We start from the raw sequence: 25,978 nt of genomic DNA, 5'->3' as shown, positions 1-25,978 counted from the left end.
TTTTATTTATTTTTGAGAGAGACAAAGCATGAATGGGGGAGGAGCAGAGAGAGAGGGAGACACAGAATCCAAAGCAGGCTCCAGGCTCTGAGCTGGCAGCACAGAGCCCGACACGGGGCTTGAACCCACGGACCGCTAGATCATGACCTGAGCCGAAGTCGGACGCTCAACTGACTGAGCCACCCAGGCGCCCCCTAACCTTTCTTTTAATATTCATGTGTACAACACAGTGATTCAACAATTATATACTTTACGCTGTGCTCCCTACAGGCATAGTCACCATCTGTCACAGACCACACTATCACAATATTAATCCCTATGCTGCCCTTTTCATCCCCATGACTTATTTACTTTGTAACTGGAAGTTTGTAGCTCTTACTCCCTGTTTATTTCTCCTATCCCTCCACTGTCCTACCCTCCACCAACCAGCAGTCTGTTCTCTGTATTTAAGAATCTGCTTCTATTTGTGTCAGTTTTTTTTTTTTTTGATTCCACATATAAGTGAAATGGTATTTGTCTTTTTGTGTCTGACTTATTTCACTTAGTGAATCCATTCACTAATCTGGATCCATTCATGTTGTTGTGAATGACAAGATTTCTTTCGTTTTTTATGGATGAGTAATAATTACATTGTGTGTGTGTATGTGTGTGTGTGTGTATGCGTGCACACCACACCTTTTTTTTAGCCATTAATCTATCGATGGACACCTGGGTTGCTTCCATAGCTAGACTACTGTGAATGATGATGCAATAAACTGATGAACGTGTGTGACTTTTGAAATTAGTGTTTTTGTTTTCTTTGGGTAAATACTAGACGTGGTAATAATGGTTGATATGGCATTTCTGTTTTTAATTATTTTGGGACTCTTCGTACTGTTTTCCATAGTGGCTGCATCAATTTACATCTTTACCAACAGTGCCTAGAGTTCCCTTTTCTTCAGATCCTCACCAACACTTGTTACGTCTTGTCTTTTTTATTTTAGCCAGTCTAACAGGTGTGAGGTAATATCTGATTGTGGTTTAGATTTGCATTTCCCTGACGATTACTTGTGCTGAGCACCTTTCTGTGTGTCTCTTGGCCATGTCGTCTTTGTAAAAATGCATATTCATGTCCTCTATCCATTTTTAATCAGACTATATGTTTAGTGTTGTATGAGTTCTTTATATATTTTGGTTATTAACCCCTTATTGCATATATTATTTGTAAATATCTTCCTCCATTCAGTAATCCATTCCATTTTGTTTTGTTGGTTTCCTCGTGGTGAAAAAGCTTCTTAGTTTGATATAATCCCCAAAGTTTTTTTTTTTTTTTTTTCCAATTACTTCTATTGCCTTTGGAGTCAGATCTAAAAAGCATCGTTAAGACTGAGGTCAATGAGCCTTACTTCCTATATTTCCTTCTAGGAGCCTTACGGTTTCTGGCATTAAATTCAAGTATGTAGTCCATTTTTGAGTTTATTTTTGTGTGTGGTGTAAGAAAGTGGTCCAGTTTCATTCTTTTGCATGTTGCTATTTTTCCCAACTTCAGTTATTGAAGAGACTGTCCTATGTTCTTGCTTTGTCACAGTTCAATTGGCCATACATGCATGGGCTTATTTCTGTGCTCCACTGATCGGTGTGTCTGCTTTTGTACTAATACTATACTGTTTTGATTGCTATAGCTTCGTAGTAGAGTTTGAAATCGGCAAACTTGATATATCCAACTTTGTTTTTCTTTCTCAAGAATATTTTGGCTCTTTGGGGTCTTTTGTGTTTCCATACCAATTCTGGGAATTTTTGTTCTGGTTTGTTGAAAAATGTCATTGGAATTTCGATAGGGATTGCACTGATTGTTCTACAGATTGCTTTGTGTAATATGGAGATTTTAACCGTGTTCTCCCAAACCATTAGCACCAAATATCTTTCCTTTTATTTGTGTTGTCTCCAATTTCTTTCATCAGTATGTTACAGTTTCCAGTGTTCATGTCTTTCACATCCTTGGTTAGGTTTATTCCTAAGTATTTTGTTCTTTTTGATGTGATCGTAAATGGGCTTGTTTTCTTGATTTCCCTAATAGTTATTAGTTTACAGAAATGCAGCAGATTCTGTATATTTTGTACCCCACAACTTTACTGAATTCACTTGTTCAAATACTTTTTTCTAATAGTTTCCTTTTCCGGAGTCTTCAAGGTTTTCTATATATAGTATATGTCAACTGTAAATAATGAACGTTTTATTGATTTACTTATTTCTTACCAATATGATTTGATTCTTTTCCCTGTATGATTGCTGTGGCTAGCATGAGTGGACAGTGCCATGAGTGGATGTCCTTGTCCTGTTCCTGATCTTCAAAGAAGGCCCTCAGTTTTTCACCATTAACTATGATGTTAGCTGTGGGTTTGTCATAGATGGCCTCTATTACGTTAATGTGTGTTCCCTCTAATTCCATGATGAGGGTTTTTATCATGATGGGATACTGAATTTACTCCAATGCTTTTGCTAAATTTATTGAGATAGGATTTTTACTTTTCATTTTACTAATGTGGGGTATCACACTGATGAGTATTTAGCCATTCCTGTGTCCTAGAATAAATGCTACTTGATCATGGTGAATGATCCTTTTAATGTATTGTCAAATTTATTTGCTAATAAATTTGTTGAGGACTTTTGATACATATTCATCAGGGATACTGGCCTGTCATTCTCTCTTCTTGCGGTCTTTGGTTTTGGTATCAGGACAGTGCTGGCCACAAAGAATGGATTTAGAAACATTCTTTCTTCATTTTTTTTGGGATAGCTTGAGAATGAGAGATATTAACTCTTCTTTAAATGGGTTAAAGCCAGGTGTACCTGGGTGGCTCAGTCAGTTAAATGCCTGACCTCCTCTCAGGTCATGATCTCGTGGTTTGTGGGTTTGAGCCCCGCATCGGGCTCTGTGCTGACAGCTCAGAGCCTGGAGCCTGCTTCAGCTTCTGTGTCTCCCTCTCTGTCTGCCCCTCCCTGGTCACGCTCTGTCTCTCTTTCAAAAATAAACATTAAAAAAAATTATAAATCGGTTAAACACTTCTTTAAATATTTGGTAGAATTTACCTTTGAAGTCATCTGGTTCTGAACTTTTTTGGTGGGAATTTTTTGATTACGGATTCAATTTTGTTACTAGTAATCAGTTCAGATTTTCTGTTTCTTGATTCAGTTTTGGAACTGTATGTTTGTAGGAATTTATCCATTTCTAGGTTGTCCCAATTTGTTGGCATATAATTTTTTTAGTAGTCTCTTATAACCTTATATATTTCTGTGGTGTCAACTGTAACTTCCCTTTCATTTCTGATACTTTTTACTTGGGTCCTCTCCCTCTCTTTGTGATCAGTATGCAAAAGGTTTGCCAATTTTATCTTCTCAAAGATCCGTCTCTTAGTTTCATTGATCTTTTCAATATTTTTTCTTCTCTATTTCATTTAGTTTTGCTCCAACTTTATTATTTCCTTTTTTTTCTATAACTTTGGGCTTTGTTTATTCTTCTTTTTCTTGTTCTGTTAGGTATGTTTAGAAGAGATTGTTTTTTCTTTCTTTTTTTTTTTTTTTAGAATTTCTTGTTGCCTTTTTTTTTTAATGTTTCTCTCTCTCTCTCTCTCTCTCTCTCTCTCTCTCTCTCTCTCTCTCTCTCTCTCAAAAATAGAGTGTGAGCAGGGGAGGAACAGAGAGAGAGGGAGACACAGAATCAAAGCAGGCTCCTGGCTCTCAGCTGTTAGCACAGAGCCCGATGCAGGGCTCGAACCCATGGACCATGAGATCATGACCTGAGCCAAAGTTGGATGCTTAACCGACTGAGCCACCCAGGTGCCCCATGAATTTATTCCTTCTTGAAGTTAAAATTATAAATTTTCCCTTAGAATAGGTTCCTGTGTCTCAAAGATTTTCAGTCACTGTTTCCCGTTTCATTGGTCTCCAGGTATATTTGAATTCCCTCTTAACTTCATTTACCTATTTATTGGTTTTTTGGTAGCATGTTGTTTAGTCTCTATGTGTTTGTATTTTATCCAGTTTTTTTTTTCTTCTGAGTTCTAGTTTTATACTACTATGGCTGGAAAAGATGTTTGATATGATTTCACTATTCTTAAATTTATTGGAACTTATTTTGTGACCTAACAGAGGATCTGTCCTGGAAAATGTCCATGTGCACTCAAAGAGTGTGTATTCTGCTGGTTTAGGATGAAATCTTCTGAAGATATGTTACGTCCATCTGGTCCAGGGTGGCCTTCAGAGCCACAGTTTCTTTGATTTTCTGCTGAGGTGATCTTTCCGTTGCTCTAAGTGAGGTGCTAAAGTCCCCTACTGTAATTGCTTTATTGTTCATTTCACCTTTTATGTCTGTTAATATTTGCTTCACATGTTAGTTTCTATGTTGGATGCATATACAATTGTTATTTTTTTTGTTGGATCAATCCCTTTATAATTATTTTATGCTCCCCGTTGTCTGTTAGAGACTTTGTTTTTAAATTTTTTATTTATTTTTGATAGAGAGAGAGACAGAGCATGAGAGGGGGAGGGGCAGAGCGAGAAGGAGACACAGAACTGGAAGCAGGCTCCAGGCTCTGAGCTAGCTGTTAGCACAGAGCCTGACGCGGGGCTCAAACCCACGAACGTGAGATCTGACCTGAGCCGAAGCCGGAGGCTCAACCGACTGAGCCACCCAGGCGCCCCAGAGACTTTGTTTTAAAGTTGATTTTGTCTTCTATAAATATTGCTACAGTTTATTTTTTATGTTTTTCTTCCATTTGCATGAATTATCTTTTTCCATCCCTTTACCTTGTCTAGTGTCTTCATATCTGAAGTGAGTCTCTTGTAGGCAGCATATAGTTGGGTCGTCTTTAATCTAGTCAGTCATCAGTCTCTTTTGAGTGGAGCACTTACTCTGTTCACATTTAAAGTAATTATAGATAGGCATGTACTTATCCCTATTTTAATTGTTTCCTGGGTTTTTTTGTTTTGTTTTGTTTTTTGTAGTTCTTCTCTGTTCCTTTCTCCTCCCTTGTGATTGATGACTCTTTATTGATGTGCTTGGATTCCTTCCTCTTTATTTTTTTGTGTATCTATTATGGATATATAAATGTGGTTACCATGAAGTTCATGTAATACCATCCTAAGTATGCAGCAGTCCTTGTAAGTTGATGGTCACTAAGTTCAACACATTCGAAAAGCACTACGTTCTTAGCCCTCCCCAGGCCATGTTTTATATTTGTAATGACTTATTCTACATACAGTTTTATATTGTGAATCCATTACTTTTTGTAGATCTAATTGCTTCTACTTTTTAATCTTCATGCTAGGTTTACAAGTGACTTACTCTATGTTTACTTTTACCAGTGAAGATTTTCCTTTCATAATTTTCTTCAAGGCCTTTTCTTTTCTGCTTAAAGAAGTTCCTTTAACATTTCTGTGTAAGGCTGATTTGGTGGTGGTGAACTCTTTTAACTTTTGTCTGGGAAATTCTTTAGGTCTTCTTCAAATCGGAGTGATAACCTTGCCGGGTAGGTAGTCTCGGTTGTAGTTTTCTTCCTTCCAGCACTTTGAATATATCCTGCCACTTGCTTCTTGCCTTCCAAAGCGTGGACCAAAAACCTGCTGATAGCCCTCTGGGGTTTCACCTGTACATAACTAGTTGTTTTTCTCTTGCCTCTTTCAAGATCCTCTTCATCTTTAATCTCTTACATTTTAATTATTATGTGCCTTGGTGTGGACCTCTTGAGTTCATCTTGTTTGGAACTCTGATTCCTGAACCTGGGTGTCTGTTTTCTTCCCTGGGTTAGGGATGTTTTCAGCATTAAGTCATCAAATAAGTTTTAGTCCTCTTTTTCTCTTCTTCTTTCTTTTCTAATGCAAATATAAGCATACTTGATGTTGTCTCAGGGGTCCCATAACCTATGTTAATTTTTTAAATTCTCTTTTCTTTTTGCTGTTCAGCTTGGGTGCTTTCTGTATCCTATTTTCCAGATGCTGATTTGTTCTGCTACACTCTCTAATCTGGTAGTGATTCCCTCTGGTGTATTTGACATTTTTGTTTTTGCATTCTTTCCTTGATTGGTTCTTTTTTGTATTCTGTTTGTTGAAGTCTTGCCGAGTTCGTCCACTTTTCTCTCTAGTCTGGTGGACATCTTTAGGACTATTACTTTGAACTCTTTGTCAGGTAGATTTCTATCTCTATTTCATTTAGTTCTTTTCCTGAAGTTTTGTCTTTAGTTTGGAGCATATTCTTCTGCCTCCTCATTTTGACTTTTTCTGTTTATATGAATTAGGTGAAAAAGGCACCTGTCTTGAAGGAATGACTTTGTGTACGACTGTGCTTTGTATAGACTGTACGTCTGGAAGCTTTGGCTGGCTGGCGGTTACCACACTGGGGTTCTCTATGCAGAGGGTTTCTTGGATGGCTGGCTGGAGCTGAGGCAGGCACCGACCAACGGGTCCGGAGGGGATTCTGCACTAGGGCTATGCTGGCCGCTGGGTCCTGGGGCAATCCACATCAGTTTGCCCTAGAACCAGGGTGGGCACAGGCTTGGGGTGTCCTAGAGTACTTGACATTTGTGCTGCCTTGGCTAGATGGCTACTGTCGAGGAGTTCCTGGGTGTGCCTCATGCCAGGGCAGCCTCAGTGAGATGGCTGGAGCCATGGCAGCCAGGGATGGGGGGCTGTTAGGGGAATGGATGGATCTGGTGTAGGTTGGCACACTGGGGCTCACTGAAGCAGCAGCCTGGGTAGAATTCCTGGACCCTGCTCCTATCTGCACTACCAAGGTGACGGGGAGCTTAAACAATGGCACCCACCAGCATCTCCCGCACCATTTGGTGGATGTTCAGAGTCTGGCTGTCCCTTAAACCACTGTGCCTACTGTGCCTCCAGGTGGGCAAGGCTGCATGGCCATCTTCAGTGCCATCCCTCCCCCTGCAGTTGGCAGTATTGGGGGCGGGTCTCCCATAGTTACCATGCTTCTATCCTCTGTAGAGCAGAAGCTATCCAGTTGGCCCTCAGTCCTTCAGGAAGCATTCCTCCTTCATATGATGGGTAGATTCGTGAGGAATAGGTGCATGTAGGGTTTTCCTATGCTGCCATCTTGGACCCCCTCTTACCATTGAACCTGACTAATGACTCTGGTCCAGTGTTATGAACACTTGCCACAGAAGAGCACACGATCCCATTCTCCCAGAGCCTTTTAGTTGTTTTGTATCTTCTCTTTATGTTAGATTCAACATGGCCCTCCCTCTCACTGTGCTCACTGGGCTGGCCTCCTGTCTGGATCTTTCTTTTTTTTTTAATTTTTTTTTTAATGTTTTGTTAATTTTTGATATAGGAGAGACAGAGCATGAGAGGGGAGGGGCAGAGAGAGGAGGAGACACAGAACTGGAAGCAGGCTCCAGGCTCTGAGCTAGCTGTCAGCACAGAGCCTGACGCGGGGCTCGAACCCACAAACGTGAGATCTGACCTGAGCCGAAGCCGGAGGCTTAACCGACTGAGCCACCCAGGCGCCCCTGATCTTTCTTTTTTCTTTTAAGTTTTATTCCACCCCCCGCCCCCACCCCCTGATCTTCAGTGAGTCAGAAACCAGACAACTAAGCTTTGATGATTTCTATGTTAAATAGGAGTCAACTATATTTTGAGAAAAGAAGTAAGGAGGTTAAAGTATAGTAGCTTTCCTCTAAGAAGGATGTGAAAAGATGGTGTATGATAGAGACATCTTGGATGGACATCCACTCGTGAAAGGGTGCACATGGCTTCCTACGCCCGTCTACCAGGTGCAGGCAAATAGGTTTCCACAGGTGTGCATGAAGGCCCAAGGAGGAGCTCCTCTCCCCGCCCCCCGCGCCCCCGGCCCAAGGGGAGAACATTCAGTGGGCATTGCTAGTGGGCCCCAGCGATCAGGAAAAACAAGGACTGTAAAGGAGACAAGAGGAGGAAGCAATGAATAAGATGCCAAAGGGGAAGCAGGGTAATGGAAGGAGATGAGGAAAACGGAGGTGAGAGGGGGAGTAACGGTAAGGAAGGACCAGGATAAAGAGCAAGATGGGAGCAGAACCTCACCGCTTCTGAGCCTGAGCTCCTGACGTGACTGTCCTCACCATGGACGTGGGGCGCCTGCCACAGCATACTGGCCGGTTCACTGAGCGCCAGAGCGCAGTGATTAAATTAACGGGACAGGAAATCAGAGATCTCAGTATGTGCTTCCAAAGAGTAAAATTTACCTGTACACGATTCCTTTGGAATGAAGGAACTGAAGACCCAGAATGATTTCAGCAGCATAGAACCTGAGGGAAGAGAATCAAAGTTCAGTATGGGCACATTAATGGAACAAAATAACAATTAATGGAACACTTTAAATAATGAGTACTCGGGACAGTACTTGTACAAAGTGTATACACACAACTTTGTGCACACATTATTTCGTTCGGTCCTAACAAAAGGGACATACCGTCCATTCTACATAGTCTAGTCCTGATAGCATGAAATAATGTGCCTTCACTTAGTCTTACCTACATCTAGTACTTATTCTAGTTTAAACTATAGTGCTCTAGCTGTCTTTTTTTTTTTTTTTGCTAATAGAATACACATAGACATTAAATGTAATTGTATAAATATTATAGAAAAATAATTTTACTTTTTTTAAACTCTGCCTGGAGCCCTCAGACCTGTGTACAGGGTCATTTCAAGTAGACCTGGCTTGATGGGCAAGCAGTGCAGCCCGAGAGGCAGAGGAAAGGATATTGGAAGGTGGGAAAGAGAGACCCTTTCCACCTCTAGTGACAGACCCCGGGGGGCACCGAGGGCACGACAGACGGCACGTGTCTGATGGTTCCATGCCTTCCAGACCTAGTGAGGAGGCGGGCTGAGGGGACCCTCGAACACGAGAACTGCCCGCTGATTCCTCTGCTGTGGAAAATCCAGGACTTCCTCTCTGGCCACTTGGCCGACGGCTCCCGGGCCTGGTGAGCTTAGTGGTGCGCTAGCCCCCGGCCCTGACAAAAAGCCACTGCAGCCGGGGTTTCTGTGGGAGCTGGCGGGCCCGTGCAGCTTTCAGCCCAGCCCAGCCTAGACCCACTCAAAGGTGCTCATTAGGGGCGAGTGGAAGATGACGGAGCCCCCGGCAAAGGCAGCTGGCATGTGCCCATAGTTTTAAGTGGGCCTGGCAGCACGATTTTCTTTTTTTCTGAATGTCACAGTTTTATTACTGAGGAAACCGGGCCGGCGGGAGGAAGAGCGGCAGGGGGCTCTGGGGGACTCAGCCGCATTTCCACCTGGAAAATGCAGCCTGCCCGAATTTAAAGGTAAAGATTTATTCTCAGAGTAAATACCTCTTCTGGTTGCTTAATCCTCATGCCCGCCCCCCGCCCCCTTCAGCCAGATGTTTGATGCCTGCACATGGAGCTTCCCATCAAAGGCCGTGGTTAAAGCTTCTTCCCCCGTGACCACCTTCAAGACCCGTGTTTCATCTGACTGCTTTTCAAAGGGCAAATATTTGCTTCTGTGTTTAGACTGTTCAAAAGCTTGGTGACTGGGGTGGCTGCTTAAGAGCCTACGTTTTTGATTTCAAAACTCAGAGAAAGAAGCAAACCAGACCCCAATGTGAGCTTCGCAAACGGGGAAAACAGTCGCCTTTGTCTGGTAGGTCCCCACGGAGTTCCCACGCACGCTGTGTGAGGAAACGGGGGAAACGCCACGAGGGAGAAGCGTCTATGGGTGTCGCGGGTGCTCAGGGCCCAGCAAGAACAGTGGAAGAACCCCACACCCTTCAGAGGGCTCTTACGTGGCTCTGGAAAGATCAAACTTGTGGCAGCTTTGGATGTGGTACATGAGGTCTCCTCCGTTGAGATACTCCATCACAAAAAAGAGGTTTTCCTAGGGAAAAACAAAACAATTCAGGTTTTCAGCTTTTTTTTTTTTTTAAATAAGAAAACAAGCACTGCCTTCTAAATGGATTTAGGTGATTTCAGGAGGACCAGTTCCATCTTGAGATCCCTTATAAAAAGACCAACATAGTTTAGCTGATCGGCAGCATTTCTGAACACCATGAAGCCTGGGGCGTCTGGGAGGCGTACGTGTCACGGTTGCTGGGAGACTTCTGTGCTGTGATGTAGTTGGGCCACGGCCAGGGGAGGGGCCCACTGGACCTGCCCACCCAACATCAGACGGTGTTGGACACTCAGTGGCACACAGCGCTGACTGCAGGCCTGTGGAGATCGATAGTGCGTAGGATGGTAAAGAGAACACAAATGGGGTTCCTGACTCCAGGCACAGGGCTTGGGGGGACGCGTTCAACACTCAGTAACTGGTTCTGGACATACTCTGCAGGCACGGCGCTGTGCAGAAGTGAGGGTGGGGGTGCGCATTCCCGCCGCATCCAGCAGATTCGATGGAACAGCCCTGCCTTCAGGGAGCTTACAATTAAGTACAGTCTTGCTTCTCGTCAGTCCTGATCCCATTAGTCACAAGAGGCAGGTGAGGGACTGGCATGTTGCTCCTAAGAGAAGGCATCATGCCCGTTGCTAGAGCTGGCCCCCTTGAACGGCGGCCGGCGAGAGACGAGCCGGGTGGTCTGCGGTTGGGGTGAGGGGCTCCGGAGCGGCTACAGCTCCAGCGAGCCCGAGCTGCTGCTCCTGGGCGAGGCGGCGCCTCCCCAACAGGTGTATGCACGCCCCTCTGAGCACCTCGATGTCGAGTCCTTCGGAACCGCAGAATCGGTCGTCCTTAAAGCGGGAAGACCTTTAGCATGTGTGCTCATGAATTCACACCCAGAAGCCTCACTTGGGTGATTCTGTAACAGAATTAACCTTTGAGTTTTGATGTGAGACTAACCGAGGCCCTGGGCAGATGAAGTGACGTGTTCTGGCCTGACAGGGTGACAGGGACACACAGTTCCCACCGTTTGTATGGAGGCCAGTTCTCCACAGAACTGCAGAAGCCCAGTGTTGTGGTAAATATCTCAGTAATGCAGGTACAGGTACATGGCAGCCTGCTTTTTCCAAAGCTGACCTCTGATCTAATTTACTGATTTCATGTATCTTGAACTGGAGCCCTTTCCCTTGTGGACAGGCCAAAATTCTCTAGGGATAGTGTCCTAACTTCACACTGATACTTCAAATATAACTTGAGATTAATCACCTGTTCAGTCTGCACACATCTGCTTCATCCATAACACACCTTTCCTTGAGCTCTTATTGTAAGCACCCTATGGACTGCTTCTAAACACCTCTTTTTACCTAAAACTACAATGGCCTGTACACACACAGTAGTGGAATCTCCTACATGCAGAAGAGAATGAAAGATATAAAAGCCGAAAGGTCACTGATAACAGTGCACAGATGAAGGGCTCCTCTTAAATGTCACAATGCTTACAAATCCCTAGAAAACTTGAAAATTTGGAATTTATGCGTTGTCAGCTAGGACTCGAGGCAAAAGGCCAACCCTAACTTCTACACAAACCTGGGCACAACGGTCCCATCAATTCGCATGCTTAAGTCAGCTCTGCGCCTTGCTACGAAGGCTTGGGGGTTGAATCTGTGTGGTGAAACTCAGACTCTAAGGGACCGTGAGGCACGGCCCTTGTTTACTCCCTCGGGCATTCCAAGAAGACCACACTACCGTAGTGATTATTAATTAAATAGTAGTTGAGATTTACGGCATCATGGATGCCACACTTAATCCTACTAAAAGATTTTTATGTCTCTACGATAAATGTTTTAAAACAATCTCTTCTAATTCTCATCTTTATATTGAGCCAGAGGCACTGAAAAAAGCCAGTTGGTCGCCTTTATTTATGATGGCATTTTGTTTCAGTTGAAGGGCTTGCTTTGGGTGCATCCCAGCTAAAATGTGGGCTGCTTACAGGGAGTAAGGGCAGTCCATGCCTCGAGGTCCAGGTTGGGTGGGGAAACCCGCTATGGCCCTTTCCTAAGGGGTTCTGGGTGCTGTTTGGAAGTCTCGGGGAGACACTCATCCAGGGAACGCTTGAGTCTACTCTGGGCCCCAGGAGAGGCTCTGTGGTGAGCCTGGGATAAACATACGCACACGCAGATCCGTGCGGTCCTGGGGTCTGGGTTTCGAGGATCACATTCTGAACGATGGATAAATCTTTTAAAAGTTGAATCCCACATCCCAGTCATTTATAGATCCATACATACCTGACTCAAAATTTCATAAATGGCTGAAAAATGAGTACTCAGAGCTACAGATGACATGCACTGACCTGGAACCCTGCAGGACCACTCTGAAAAAGAAAAGCCTGCCCACTGGAAGGATTCCAGATTGGCTCAGGTTTAACCAAATCCAGAAGGACAAGCCTCGGGGAAATGGTCTAGACCGGGGGCTTTGCCCTTACTGAGAACCAAGTTCACATTTCTTCTGTTTGTGACCATGGAGAAGTTAACCTCTCCCCACCCCCCCATTATCTTCTTTATTTGCAAAATGGAGGGAAAATATTCCTGCCTCAAGAGGACTGGCATGAGTATTAAATGAGATGATATATGTAGAAAACTGGCTCAGGGTTAGCCTGAAGCATGCACTTGATAATTAGTAGCTGTTGTTGTAGGAAACAATTTAAAAGCCAATCAAAAGACCCCAGCAGATTGGAAGAACTAAATAAGTGGAGACACATTCCATGTTCATTAAGAGGAATACAATATTGTCAAGATGTCTGTTCTTTCCAACTTGACCTATAGGTTTAGTGAAAGCCCGATCAAAATCCCACTGAGTTATTTTGTGGACATCTATAAACCGATTCTAAAGTTTACCCAGAGGCAAAAGACCCAGAATAGTAAAACATTTTGTTTGGAGAAGAAAAAAGTTGGAGGTTAGACACTACCCATCTTCAAGACTTCCACAAAGCTGTAGTCATCAAGACAGTGTGGTGTTGGCCAAAGAATAGATCAAACAGAACAGAGTCTAGAAATAGACCCTCACAAACATAGTCAACTGATTTGTGGAAAAAGAAGCAAAAGCCATAATACAGTGGAGCAAAGATGGTCTCTTCAAGAAACGGTGCCGGACACCTGTATGCGTGACTCCAACTCCCTTAATTTTCATTACGTCTTACAGAAAAACTTCGCATCATGTCGAAACTGAACGGCAGCAGATCCTTCTCGGAGAAAGGCCTCCTCAGAAAAGAGGAAAGCAGGGAGCCAGGTCTCCCCCAGTGCTGTCCTATCTTTTCTGGCCATGAGCTGCGAGAAAACACAAAGCAGGCAGTGCAGAGTGAGAGGGGCTTGTGACCCGCACACACCAGTGAGGACCTCTCTTTACGCCGGGTAAACACATGAACTGATACACACATTCTTCTGGCGAGTCAGAATTCACTTGTGAGGGTTTGGGGGATAGGGTGCTCTGATCTACCCTGGACTTAGCCTTGGTCAGCAGTTCCTGGAATAGCATCCATGGGGTAGAAATTCTTGTCTGCGCCATCACTGACTGGCTGTGAGACCAGTAAATCATGATCCCTGGGCCTGGTCTCACCCTCTGAGAAACAAGAAGTACTGACTGAACTTCCCTTCCCGTCGCCTCACCACTCTCTGATGTTCACCCTACATTTAATTCCCTTGGGGAAACGGATGGCATTAACAAACTATTAGCACATCATAAGATCCTTGTGATGCTTCCCAGATGATAAAATGCATATAAAAGGATGTGATGCTTGCAAATTCTTAAGAGAAGTCTTTGAAACAATGCATATTTGAAGTAAAACTAGGGACACTTGGGTGGCTCAGTTGGTTAAGCGTCATTGGACTTCGGCTCAGGCCATGATCTTGCGGTTCATGGGTTTGAGCCCCGCATTGGGCTCTGTGCTGACAGCTCAGAGCCTGGAGCCTGCTTTGGATTCTGTGTCTCCCTCCCTCTCTGCTTCTCTCCCACTCAGAAATAAACATTAAAAAAATTTTTTTAAGGCTCAGAGATGAGCCTTCCTTTGGAACCCTCCTCAAAGTGGGGGGGGTGTTATGGCTCACTGACACCCCAAGGAAGGTCCTACAGTCTTGGTCAGATGGCTCCCTCCCATCTGAATAGTCTGGTTATACTCCTAGAGCACGACAATAGTTTGGGGCAGATACCTCTGCGTCCCAAGGGTCCTGACTGCTTTCACATTTAAATCAATCCTGCCAAGGACTGCAGATCCTTGTCACTACATTAGGACAGAATTTGCTTAGCACTGTTTTGAGTAGACATCAAGTGGCAAGAGAATAACTTTTTGATGGGTCTATTTTGTTTCCGAATCATGCGTTTTATTCTCTTAGAACTCAAGCAGGCCTGCTTAAGAAAGAACACTTCTGGCTTTGGAAAAGAATAAGACAAGGAAAGCGTGACAACTTGTAGAGTTATTGTCCCCAGTTCAATCAGTGAGTTTTTTCCACTTCGCCTATGGAGGAGGCAAAAACATATCATTTTGTCAAGCAGCTCCGTGGAAAAGCAAACTTTATAAAAGGAAGGTTGCCTCGCTTAGTTCCCTGCAGAACGAAACCTATTAAGGCTCTTGCAAGTTCTGTTGGCTGTCGGTTCAAACGGACTGATTTGTAGAAGGAGTGTTCCAATAAGCGTCCGTGTTTGTACCAGTCATGGTCTGTAGAGAGTGAGTTCTCTGAGCGTCCTCCATCATTCACTCATTTTATTAGCGAAACGATAAAACACAGAGCATATTTCCTAATCTATCCTGTCAAGAAAAGTAAGTTTAGTTGGGGTTTGACAGTACAGTGACTTTGGGGTCACTGGAAGCACTGATTGATGGAATAGTCCCAAAGAATCTCTGGCCAACAAGAAAGTATTTGATATACCATTCGATGACATTTATTTATCAACTTTCCCGATTATAAATACAACTATGGCACAGAGGCTGTTTGTATGCCGGCCACGGAAACAAGAGAGTCACAGTTATGTATTGCTTTGCTGTGATTTTCTGACATCTGAGCACAATAATCAATGCTGATATTCTGGAGATAGATGGGTATTCAAAGCTCTGTAGCTCTTTTTGGGGGATGTAGGGTGTGGGTGTGTGCGTGTGTGTTGCTTTAAAAATGGCATTATTATTTTCTTGTAAGATCACTTAAATAATATATATCAAGTACTTTTGAAAATTAACAGCCTAGCATTTTTGTGAAGAATTCTGTAGGTGTGTGTACAAAATCCTGGATTTTCCAGTTTCCACAAATATTTCATTACTTGGCTGATGGAACATTGTACTTGGCCCTCTAATGTTCTTACAAAAATATGAGATCGCTTTAGGGACACTCCAATAGCTAAGTGCTTTTGTATTATTTATGAAATATCTATATAAAATTTAGCTGTAAAAGCAATTTATACTGGTAAAAAGAAGGAAGTAAACATTGTATAGAAGAATAAAAACATCTGAGTGTTCTGCTCATCTAAGAACTAGAAAAGTCACTTTTTAGATAATATCTTCTGTACTCATGTCAATGGTATTCAAGGCCAAATACTTTTAATAATTCTGGCCTACACTTAAGACCTTGCCTTTGAACCTCTCCCTTTGTGACTCCCATCATTTTTACTTACACTCACAATGTGCTGAGTCTTAACTAGTATCAGAATGGGGGGGGGGTCCCCTTCACAGTGTGAAACTGCCTCGGAAGTTTTTACTTCTTACTTATCGTTGCCCTAAAGCAAGGTTTCGGTTGAGAATCGCAGCCCGTGAGAACTGCCTCTGTGACACACTCAGCTCTGTGGTCCTGCGGAAACGGACGGGTTTCCTGTGTGGACGGGCACGGAGGGGGCGGGGCTGCCCGAGCCGCGAGCTCAGAACACAAGCACAGAGCTGGCATCCGGTGGGCGCGTGTGGGGGGCAGGCTGACTGCTGGGCTCATCAGTGGATCGACGCGCCCTCTGTCAGTCTGGTCACACGGACACTCACTCGCTTAGGTATGCCTGCAGTTTCGAAGACCGTGCAGTTCTGGAACCTGGAGTCCTGGATTGCTTGCTCCTGTATTGACCTATACATGCTAATATCCTAGAACAGCAGGATTCTCCCCTTTCTCACTAAGGACCCATCCTCAGAAAAGCCCACAGATGATCATATGCGTACATTTTATCTCTAAATCTGGAGGGGGCGGAGGGGAAAGAAATTGCTCTCTGCAGACCCGCAAAGTCATTCATTAGGGGTTGTTTATATTTCTACTCTAAACTCTAATTAGTAAAATTCACTGCCATTAAGGCCTATTAGTACGTTTCAGAAATAATGTGCCTGAAGTTAGAGGTTTGTGCCTTGCCACAGGAACTCCGGCTCAGTTGGTATTTGCGGGCTTCATTGTCCCACAGGGCCTTTTTGCATTAACTAACAAATTATTTTTTTTCATAACAAAGTGTAAACAGGACTCCATTTCATGCATTTTAAAATTGTTTTCCCTGAGATGGTAAGGTCTCTACTGAGATGCAGTCAGGCCTGTGGGCGTCACCAGCAAACGGTCTGAACTGGAATTCTGGCTTCCCTGCTTAGCAGGTGTTCAACCTCTGATGTGTTGCTTACCCCCTTAGGAGCCCCTCAGTTTCTTTATCTGTAAAATGGGGATAACTGTCTCCTTCAGGGGCTGCAATGAAGATTAAATGAGCTAAACTATGTAACACGCCTACAGCCTGGATTGGCACACGGTGAATGCTCTAAACAGGTCAGCTGTTTGCACGTTTACAACTCTAGTTACTGTACACGTGTGTTATGTGTGAAGGGCTTGTGGAGTCAAGTACAAAATCATCTCAGGACGGACTGAGCTTAACATAAAAGGCAAGTTTTAAGGAATACATGGTTTTGAGGTAGAAATGGCCTACTTTGCTGAAGAGTTTAGTTACTAAATTACTAATGCTAGATTTAACTATTTAGTTACTAAAAAAAGCAAAAAGAAGATAAAGGGTAATACTCAAAAGTCCTACTTCTGAGTGCCTTTGAATGGTAGAACTTGGAATGACTCTTCTCTTTAGTGTACTTTTCTGTATTTTCCAATTTTTAAAGTATGTTTTGGTGTAATTTTATAATTCAGGAACATATTAATGTGACTGATTATAAATCAGTCAGTCAAAGACAAATATATGATTTCACTCATGTGGAATTTAAGAAACAAAAGAGCTGAATATAGGGGAAGGGAAGGAAAAATAAGATAAAAACAGAGAGGAGACAAACCATAAGAGACTCTTAACTGCAGAGAACAAACTGAGGGCTGCTGGAGGGGAGGGGGGGGGCTGGGCTAAGTGGGGGACGGGCACTTGCTGTCATATGTACGTGATGGGTCACTGGGTTCCACTCCTGAAACCAATACTACGCTGTGTGTTAATTAACTTGAATTTAAATAAAAAGATGAAATAGCTTCTTAATAATGTTAAATTAACAACATGACTACATGTTGAAAGAAAATTTGGGATATCTTACAAAAAATTATAAGGGAGTGATTTTTCTATTGCCTTATGTTAATATGCTATAGATTCTCAGTATTTGCCCAAAGCCACGGCCTTAGGATCATGACCTGAGCTAAAATCAAGAGTCGGTCACTCAACCAACCGAGCCACCAGGTGCCCTGGATTAAAAATCCTTTTTACCAAGAGAATGAAAACGAAGAGCTGAGGACATTATTTAGTGATGACCACTGTTCAGTACAAACACTGAGTAAGAGAGCAGTTGCCAGATGTGCACGCTACTGGCTGAGAGCGGACTTCATGGCATTAAAGACATTCATAATCTTATCAAACCAATAGCAGTGTTGAAGAAAAAGGATAACCTGGCAAATAGGCAAATATCATGCAGCTGAGATCAGGATATAGACTTCATTTCTGGAAAAAGGAAGAAAAAAAATCCTGGCTGTCTTTCCTCCAAAAGCTAGTAAGTTCATGTCATAAATCATACACAGAGAAGACCTGCATGGTCTGAAGAAATGAGACTCGGATGTGTCTTACAAACGACACTAGGGCCTCTTTCAGAGTCTCCTGTGGGAGGCGTATTTAATAAGTGCTGTAATATCCAGTATTACAGGATGACAACACAGAAATTGGAGAGAGATCTGCCCTAACAGAGCCAGTGGGAAGAGTAGGAGGTGCACCCCAGAGAACAAAGAAGGGCTCGTCCAAAGTAAAATGAAATAATAAACCTGTTTAGCTCTGTGCCTGGGACAGTGCAAGAGCTGATTACCTATTAACCTTTCCTTTTTTTTTTTTTAAACGTTTTTATTTATTTTTGAGAGAGAGCGAGCGAGTGAGTGCGCGCATGAGCATGCAAGAAGGGAAGGGGCAGAGAAAGAGGAGAGAGAAAATTCCAAGCAGGCTCCAAGCTACCAGTGCAGAGCCCGATGCAGGGCTTGAACCCAGGAACTGTGAGATCATGACCTGAGCCAAAACCAAGAGTCGTATGCTTAACTGACTGAGCCACCCAGGCACCCCCATCTGTATTACTGAATTGAAGAAATGTCTTTTCAGGTCCTCTGCCCATTTTTAAAAAATCAGATTATTTGCTTTTTGACTATTGAGTTGTATCAGTTCTTTATATATTTTGGATGCTGATCACTCATCAGTTATCATTTGTAAATATCTTCTCCCATCAGGACCCCTTCAGTCGGTTGCCTTTTCTTTTTGTTCATGGTTTCCTTCCTGTGCAAAAGGTCTTAGGTTGATAGAGTCTCATTTATTTTTGTGCTTATTGCCTTGTCTGAGGAGACAGACTCAAAAAAATATAACTCAGACTAATGTCCAAGGGCTTACTGCTTGCGCTTTCTTCTAGGAGTTTTGTAGTTTCTCAACTTATATTTAAGTCTTTAATTTATTTTGAGCTTATTTTGTGTGTGGTGTAAGAAAGTAGTTTCTTTTGCGTGTAGCTGTCTAATTTTCCCAACACCATTTAATGAAGAAATTCTTTTCTCTGGTCTCCTTTGTCAAAGATTGACTGTAAAAGCATCGGATTGTTCCTGTATTCTTTATTTTTATTCTGTTCTTTTGGTTTATGTGTGTGTGTGTGTGTGTGTGTGTTTTGTGCCAATATCATACTGTTTTGATAACTTTGTATATAGCTTCAATTTCAGGAGCATGATCACACAGCTTTATTGTTCTTCCTCCAGAATATTTTGGTCATTTGGTTTCTTTTGTGATTCGATCCAAATTACAAATTTTTTGTTCTAGTTCTGTGGAAAATGCCATTGGTATTTTGGTGGGGATTGCATTGAATCTAAAGATTGCTTTGGGTAGTAAGAATATTTTAACAGTATTAATTCTTTCAGTCCATAAGTATGGAATACATTTCTATTTGTGTCATCTTCAATTACTTTCATCAATGTTTTATATTTATTCACAGTACAGGGCTTGGTTAAATTTATTACCTGGTATCTTATTCTTAGTGATGAGATTGTACATGGAATTGTTGTCTTACTTTCCCTTTCTGCAACTTCATTGTTGGTGTATAGAAATGCAACAGATTTCTGTATATTCATTTTGTATCCTGCAACTTTACTGAATTACTTCAAATAGTTTTCTGGTGGAGGCTTTAGGGTTTTTTGTATGTACTGTATCGTGTTATCTGAAAATATTTTACTTCTTTTCCAATTTGAATGCCTCTAACATCTTTTCCTTGTCTGATTATTGGAACCAGGACTTCCAATATGGGGTTAAGTAACAGTGATGAGAGTGGACGTTGTCTTTTTCCCAGGCTCAAAGTAAAAACTTGCAACTTTTCACTTGAACATGACGATGACTGGGTTTATCAGACACAACCATTATTACGCTGTGTTCCCTCCGTAACTACCTTGTTGAGTGTCTTAATCGTAAATAGATATTGAAAATTATAACATTCTCTTTCTGTATTGAGTGATAGGATTGCTACCTTTTGGTTATTGTTGATTAATTTGTGGATGTGAACCATCCTGGTGTCTCTGGAATGAGTCCCACTTGGTGTATGATTTTTAAAAATGTATTACTGAATTCAGTTTGCTGATATTTTGTTGAGAATTTTTGCATCAATGTTCTTCAGGGACATAGGCTCTAATTTTCTTTTTTGTGGTGTCTTTGGTTTTGGTATCAGGGTAATTCTGTCCTCACAGAATGTGTCTGGAAGTGTTCCTTCCTCTTCAGATTTTTGGAAGGGTTTGAAAAAGATAGGTATGAACTCCTCTTTAAATGTTAAAGAGTCCAATGCAGGGCTCAAGCCCACAAACTGAGATAATTAATGACCTGAGCCGAAACCAAGAGCCGGACGCTTAATCAACTGAGCTACCCGGGCGCCCCATCTGTATTTCTGAATTGAAGAAATGTCTCTTCAGGTCCTCTGCCCATTTTTAAATCAGGACTGTTCATGGACGTTAGCTATCTGATCATGGACTTTGTTTGAATCAGTAATAAATAAAAAGATCCTGTTTCATTACTTGCAATCAGTCTGATCAGATATTTTAGTTCTTCTTGATTCAGTCTTAGAACTAGATTGGAAATTTTCCATTTCTTCTAGGTTGTCCATTTGTTGGCATATAGTGATTTATAGTAGTCTTACGATACTTTGTATTTCTGTGGTGTCGGTAACTTCTCTTTCATTTGATTTATTTGCCCTTTTACTTGAGGCGGCTGGCTAAAAGTTTATCCATTTTATTTATCTTTTCAAAGAACTAGTTCTTAGTTTCATTGATCTTTTCTGGGTTTTCTTTCTTTTTTGGGGGGTCTTTATTTCATTATTTCTGCTGTACGCTTTGGTATTTCCTTCCTTCTACTAACTCTGGCATTTGTTTGCTTTTCAGGTTCCGTTAAGAGGCAGGTTTTATTGTTTGAGATTTTTCTTGCCTCCTGAGGTGGCTCCATATTGTTAACTTCCCTCTAAGAACTGCCCAGGGGTGTCCCAAATATTTTGAACCGTTATCTCCAGGTATTTTAAAATTTCTTCTTTGATTTCTTCATTGACCCACTGTTTTAGAAGCATGTTTAGCCTCCATGTGATGGCAGTTTTTTCCAGCTTTCTTCTTGTAACTGATTTCTAGTTCCATATGATTGCTGTCAGAAAAGAAGTTTGGTGAGACTTCAGTCTTCTCAAATTTACTGAATCTTGTATTGTGGCCTAAAATGTGATCTATCCTAGAAAATATTCCATATGTACTTGAAAAGAATGCATATTCCACTGTTTGGGGGTGGTGTGTTCTATTAAGTCCATCTTAAGGCTATAGCATTTCCTTATTCCTAAAGGCAGTGGGAGGTGCCTGGATCGCACCTGACTGTGGGCTTCAGTAATGCAGCAGGACAGTGCCTTGTCTGTGCACGCGTGCTGGCTTTAGGCAGGTTGTGGGACAATGCTGTGACCACCTGCAGGCTTTAGCCAGGGAGCAGGAGAACCCCATGACCCTTTGCACCGTCCTGCACCAGGCGGGGAACTAAGCAGAGCTGCAACCATCTGCACGGTCCAGCCCCAGCACTGACTGCTCAGCACCCCCCCCCCCCCCGTTCTAATGAGGTGGTGGGAGGGGGCCACAGGGAGAGCGCAGCAGTCACCTCCACCAGTGCCTCCATCTCCGTGGCGTGTCTCAGCTGTCCTCCACGCCTCCAGTCGATGCTCCCAAATCAGCAAACGAATCTCCCTCACATATAGTCTAGGCACTTCCAAACTGCTGTTTTCCCACTGGATCTTGAGCAGAGAGAGACTGTGGGCCTTCCAAGAGGGAGTCTTGGTTTCCCACAGTATTTTGGGGCCCTGGACATCAGCCCTGTTGGTTTTCCAAGCCCAGTGTTCCGGGGGCTCTTCTCTCTGGTGTGGACTCCAGGGACTAGGGGGTCTGATGTGGGACACCAAACCCTGGCTCCTTTGGAAGAATCACCTGTCTGGGGAGACCCCTCCCTATTAGGTGTTGCTGCACCGAGGGTGGGTTTTTGCAAGACTGCATCTCAACATGGTCCTTTTATCCTTTGTTGTGGAAAGCAAATCACCTAGTGTTCAGGTCTTCAGAGGGAAATGATCTGTATGTAACAGTGGATTTGCTCTGTCCATGAATTCAAGATCTCCGTACAATGCCACCTTAGACCTCTTCCCTAATCCCTTATCTACAGAGGCTGTCTTTATAAGAAAAACAAATGAGTATAACAAGTCAAATTAGTGGCTATAGGTCACCAAGATACTCCCAGTAGGTGAATGCATAAATAAGCTGTGGTCCATCCAGACAATGGAATATAATTCAGCAATGAAATAAGCTGGCAAGTTCCCATGAAGTGACAGAAGCTAATAAGAAAAGTCTCCATGTTGAATGATCCAACTATGTGACATTTTGGAAAAGGCAAAACTATGGAGATAGTAGAGAGATCAGTGGTTGCCAGGGGTGGAGGAAAGGGAGGTAAGAATATGCAGGGCACAGGGGACTTTTAGGGCAGTGAAATGGCTCCAAATAATACCGTAAAAGGGGATACATGTCATACGATTATTGAAACCTGTATAATGTTCAATGCAAAAAGTCATCCTAGTGTAGAGTATGGACTTTGGTGAATCATAATGTGTCAGCATTGACTCTTCAGTTGTGACAAATGTACCACACTAAAGCACCATTTAAGCACACAAACTCTGGGGGGTTAGCAGGGAGGAAGGGGGACTATCTGCTTTCTACTCAGTTTTTCTGCAAACCTAAATCTGCTCTAAAAATCAGTCCATTAACTAAAAGAGCTAGTATCTCTCAGCTAGCCATACAAAGTGATGCTAACATAGGACTAGAAGAAACAAAGGCTTAAGATTTTTCCTATGTGGAATTCATACAAATATCAATGAAATAATGACTGGAGAATATGGAGACTAATAAAGCCCTACTAAATTCTTATAATGTTTATGTGTAGAAGCGTAGAAATTTCCACAAACAAGGTAGCATTGCAGGTTCTGTGTGAAGTCTTCCTTGAAAATATAATTTCCAGAAACATTTATATTTACTTTACACTTAAATTATATTTACATTTATACTTAAAACATTTGTAAATTATTTTCTAGAAAAAATCTTAATCATTTCCTGCATAATTACTGTTATGTCTTTTAACCTATACAACACTTAGGCTTTCTAAGAGCTCATTCACATTCTGGCTAAATACAAATCCTTGTGGATATAGAAGGTACGCAGTTGGAGTTGGGCTTATTTGTCTAAAAGCTGTTTTCACCTTGCTGCTTTGATCCCTGACCACCTCCCATCCCGCACTTCAAACGCTGGCCCTGGGATGCTACCTCGCAGTTTGTGCTGTCTTGCTCAGAGTCCCTATTGCTGCCCTCATTGCTGACTTTGTAAGACTTTCTATGTCTCCACACTGTTCCTTCCTGTCCCTGTCATGTCCCGATTGAGACAGCTTCCTGCTCTACCCTAGTGACCGCACATGATGCATACTCTCAAATTTTCTCTCCTGCCTCCAGGTTCACTTCGTCGCCCAGAAGAGCCCTTCTCCTTCCCAGAGTTTGCTATACGCCGTACCCTAACCTCTTCGTTTTCTAAAATCTTCCCCCATGAATTCCTCCCTTTTGTCTGGCTTCTTCCTCCATCTCCTGTTCTCCAAGAAGCCTAGGGCCCTGTGATCACACAACTTTCCCTCTTCAGAAACACGCTTTCTGAAAGACTTGAGTGTAACCACTGAGTCTGTCCACCTGCCGCTCACTCAAGACTCTAAGCTGACCAGGCTCTTCACCCTTCCACACGATGCCTCTTTCTGCCTAAACAACCCAGGCAGCCCCTTCACCGCTCTGCATATACTGTCCCCTCTTTCTCGGACTTCTTCCCACTCCATTAACCCTACTCCTCTGACCCCTCCTTCCCTCCTGAGGGGTCTTTCTCTGTCACTCACCTTTCCTCTTGTACTTCTTCAGTGGGGAGTGCTTTGCTCTGGTACTTAAACCTCTTCAGTGGGTCAATCACAACTCACACATGTTCCCACAGCTTCAACTACTGCCTATTTGCTAAGAGTCCCACACTTCTTCCTTCCTAGTGTGTGTGCATCGTCCCCTCGAATGCAAAGTGGCCTTTGGTTTTGTTAAGAGACAGAAGACCCAAAATGGAGTCACCATTTCTAAGCCCACGTCAGCAAACCAAAACTTAATATCTAACTTGACCTCAGCGTCAGCCTCTCTCAGGAATGTGACTTTTAACCATGCAACCTGGAATTTCCTGGCCATGCCTCGTGAGGTAATCCGCCTCTTTTGTCCTTCCTCCCAAAGAAAGTGACTTGCCTGAGACAGTACACTTTGGTCTCCTTTCTGCCTATCACAGCCTTCCATCTTACACAGCTCTTTGGAGCTCCTTTCTATTGGCTCGATGGGATGATGTCTAATTTGTGAAGCCATGAATAAAACCAATTTGATCTTTACATTTATTCAGTTGAATTTTTGACAGATTTGTGGCAGCGATGGGACCCAAAGCCAACTTCTGACAGCATTCAGACACAAGAAACATAGATGTGGTACCCCTGAACTCTTTGGAGCCCCCCGCCCCCACCCACTGTTGGAGGGCCATGGGTAAGTTCCTATTAGGGATGCTACCTGTTTGAGTGCTGCCCATGTAACTCAAAGGTTCCCATGCAGGGGCGTGCACTGTAGCAGCACCGCCCCATCCCCACCCAGCGGCAGCACACCCCCCTGAGGTGTGGGTCTGGTACAAGAGACCCAAAGGCTTGCATAAAAAAAATTCTTAAATTCTAAACACTAGGCATGCTACCTGCAAGTGTACCTCTTATGGTCCTGGAAGCTATAAATATCAATAAAAATGACAAAACCTTCCAAAAGACAACCTAGAATTACAATGACCATTATGGGAAGCATTACAATTAGTCAAGACAGTTCATTTAAGAAGTAGACTTGAAAGAAAGAACTCCCCGATTCAACAGAATGGGATACCTATTTTAGTTTATATGCAGAACCTTCCCAAAGGCCCCAGGATTCCAAAATTGCTTTAAAAAATTATTGCAAAAGGTTAATGAAAAGGCACAAGGGGCACCAGAAATTTAACAACCACAACAAAAAAGCGGTGACTCCTGCTCCTCTCTAACCTCTGTTGCCTGAGTGTTGATGGTCTGTGTGTCCTCAGTTTGAACTGCCTTTGCATTCTGAAGAGACTATTAAATAATTACTTGTTTTTTTTCCTAAACATATTTATTTATTTTGAGAGAGAAAAAGAGAATGCACATGAGTTGGGGAGGGGCAGAGAGGGAGAGAATCCCAAGCAGGCTCCACACAGAGCCTGTTGCAGGGCTAGAACTCATGAACTGTGAGATCATGACATGAGCCAAAGTCAAGAGTCAGATGCTCAACTGGCTAAGCCACTCAGGTGTCCCTAAACAGTTACTTTTAAAAATAAAGCTACCCAATGTGGTAAGAAAGCTATCTTTCATTCCTTGGTCAGAGACTGAACTAAGGGCCATAGACAAAGGATTTCCTAAACCCAGGGAGGATACACAAAAGTCTTCATGTCGGGCTTCCAGATCTTTATTAGCTTGTGCACCTGCCAGTGGAAAGAGTGGATGCAAGAACCAGGATCGTGTAGTCCGAGGATGATATCCAAGATGGCCACCTTTCAACGCGGTCCCCTCATGGACCAGAGAAAGCTGGCAGAGTAGCAACTGATGTTTTGAAAGCCATCCTTGGAAACTTCTAAGCCCATATGGATTCAACCATGGAAACAGACAAAAGAGGAATCTGGGACAGACTTTGAAGCCAGTCTGGAATCTCTTTTTCTATGACCTTCTAGGTTCCAAACAATAAATGTGGGTACCCAACCTGCTCTAGCTTCCCTGTTTGTTCAGGGATTATCTCCTAAGATTAGTATATTAAACAAAAGGCAGAACCTGGAACCACAGCTGAGCACGTGGAAGGGACTTTGGAACAAGACTGCAAACAAAAGTCTGCCAAGATATTGTCCTTATACCTACAGCAGCTCAAGGCCTGGCACCTAACATAACCCCTGGGCCCTCCCCACATCACTCCTGTAGGGGTCTGTCATCAAAACTGTGGCCCTATGTCAGTCACTTGGGACGAAGGAAAAAGGTTCTCAAAGGTCCTATACAAATTCTTCAATGTCAG

The 25,978-nt window shown here is 42.9% G+C and overlaps 1 protein-coding gene across 1 annotated transcript in view; it reads right to left on the bottom strand.

The window, feature by feature from the left end:
- Positions 1 to 25,978, bottom strand: part of PRKCQ (protein kinase C theta) — a 169,723-nt gene that overhangs the window by 24,749 nt on the left and 118,996 nt on the right. Inside the window, exons 12-13 of the mRNA XM_029955594.1 lie at positions 9,770 to 9,861; positions 8,211 to 8,273 (exon numbers count right to left, since the gene is read on the bottom strand). Of these exons, the coding sequence (XP_029811454.1) occupies positions 8,211 to 8,273; positions 9,770 to 9,861 (155 nt within the window). The remainder of the gene's footprint in view (positions 1 to 8,210; positions 8,274 to 9,769; positions 9,862 to 25,978) is intronic.

Source organism: Suricata suricatta, chromosome 10, assembly GCF_006229205.1.
Source record: "Suricata suricatta isolate VVHF042 chromosome 10, meerkat_22Aug2017_6uvM2_HiC, whole genome shotgun sequence".
Taxonomy (NCBI): domain Eukaryota; kingdom Metazoa; phylum Chordata; class Mammalia; order Carnivora; family Herpestidae; genus Suricata; species Suricata suricatta.
This window is presented reverse-complemented; position numbering and strand designations above follow the sequence as displayed.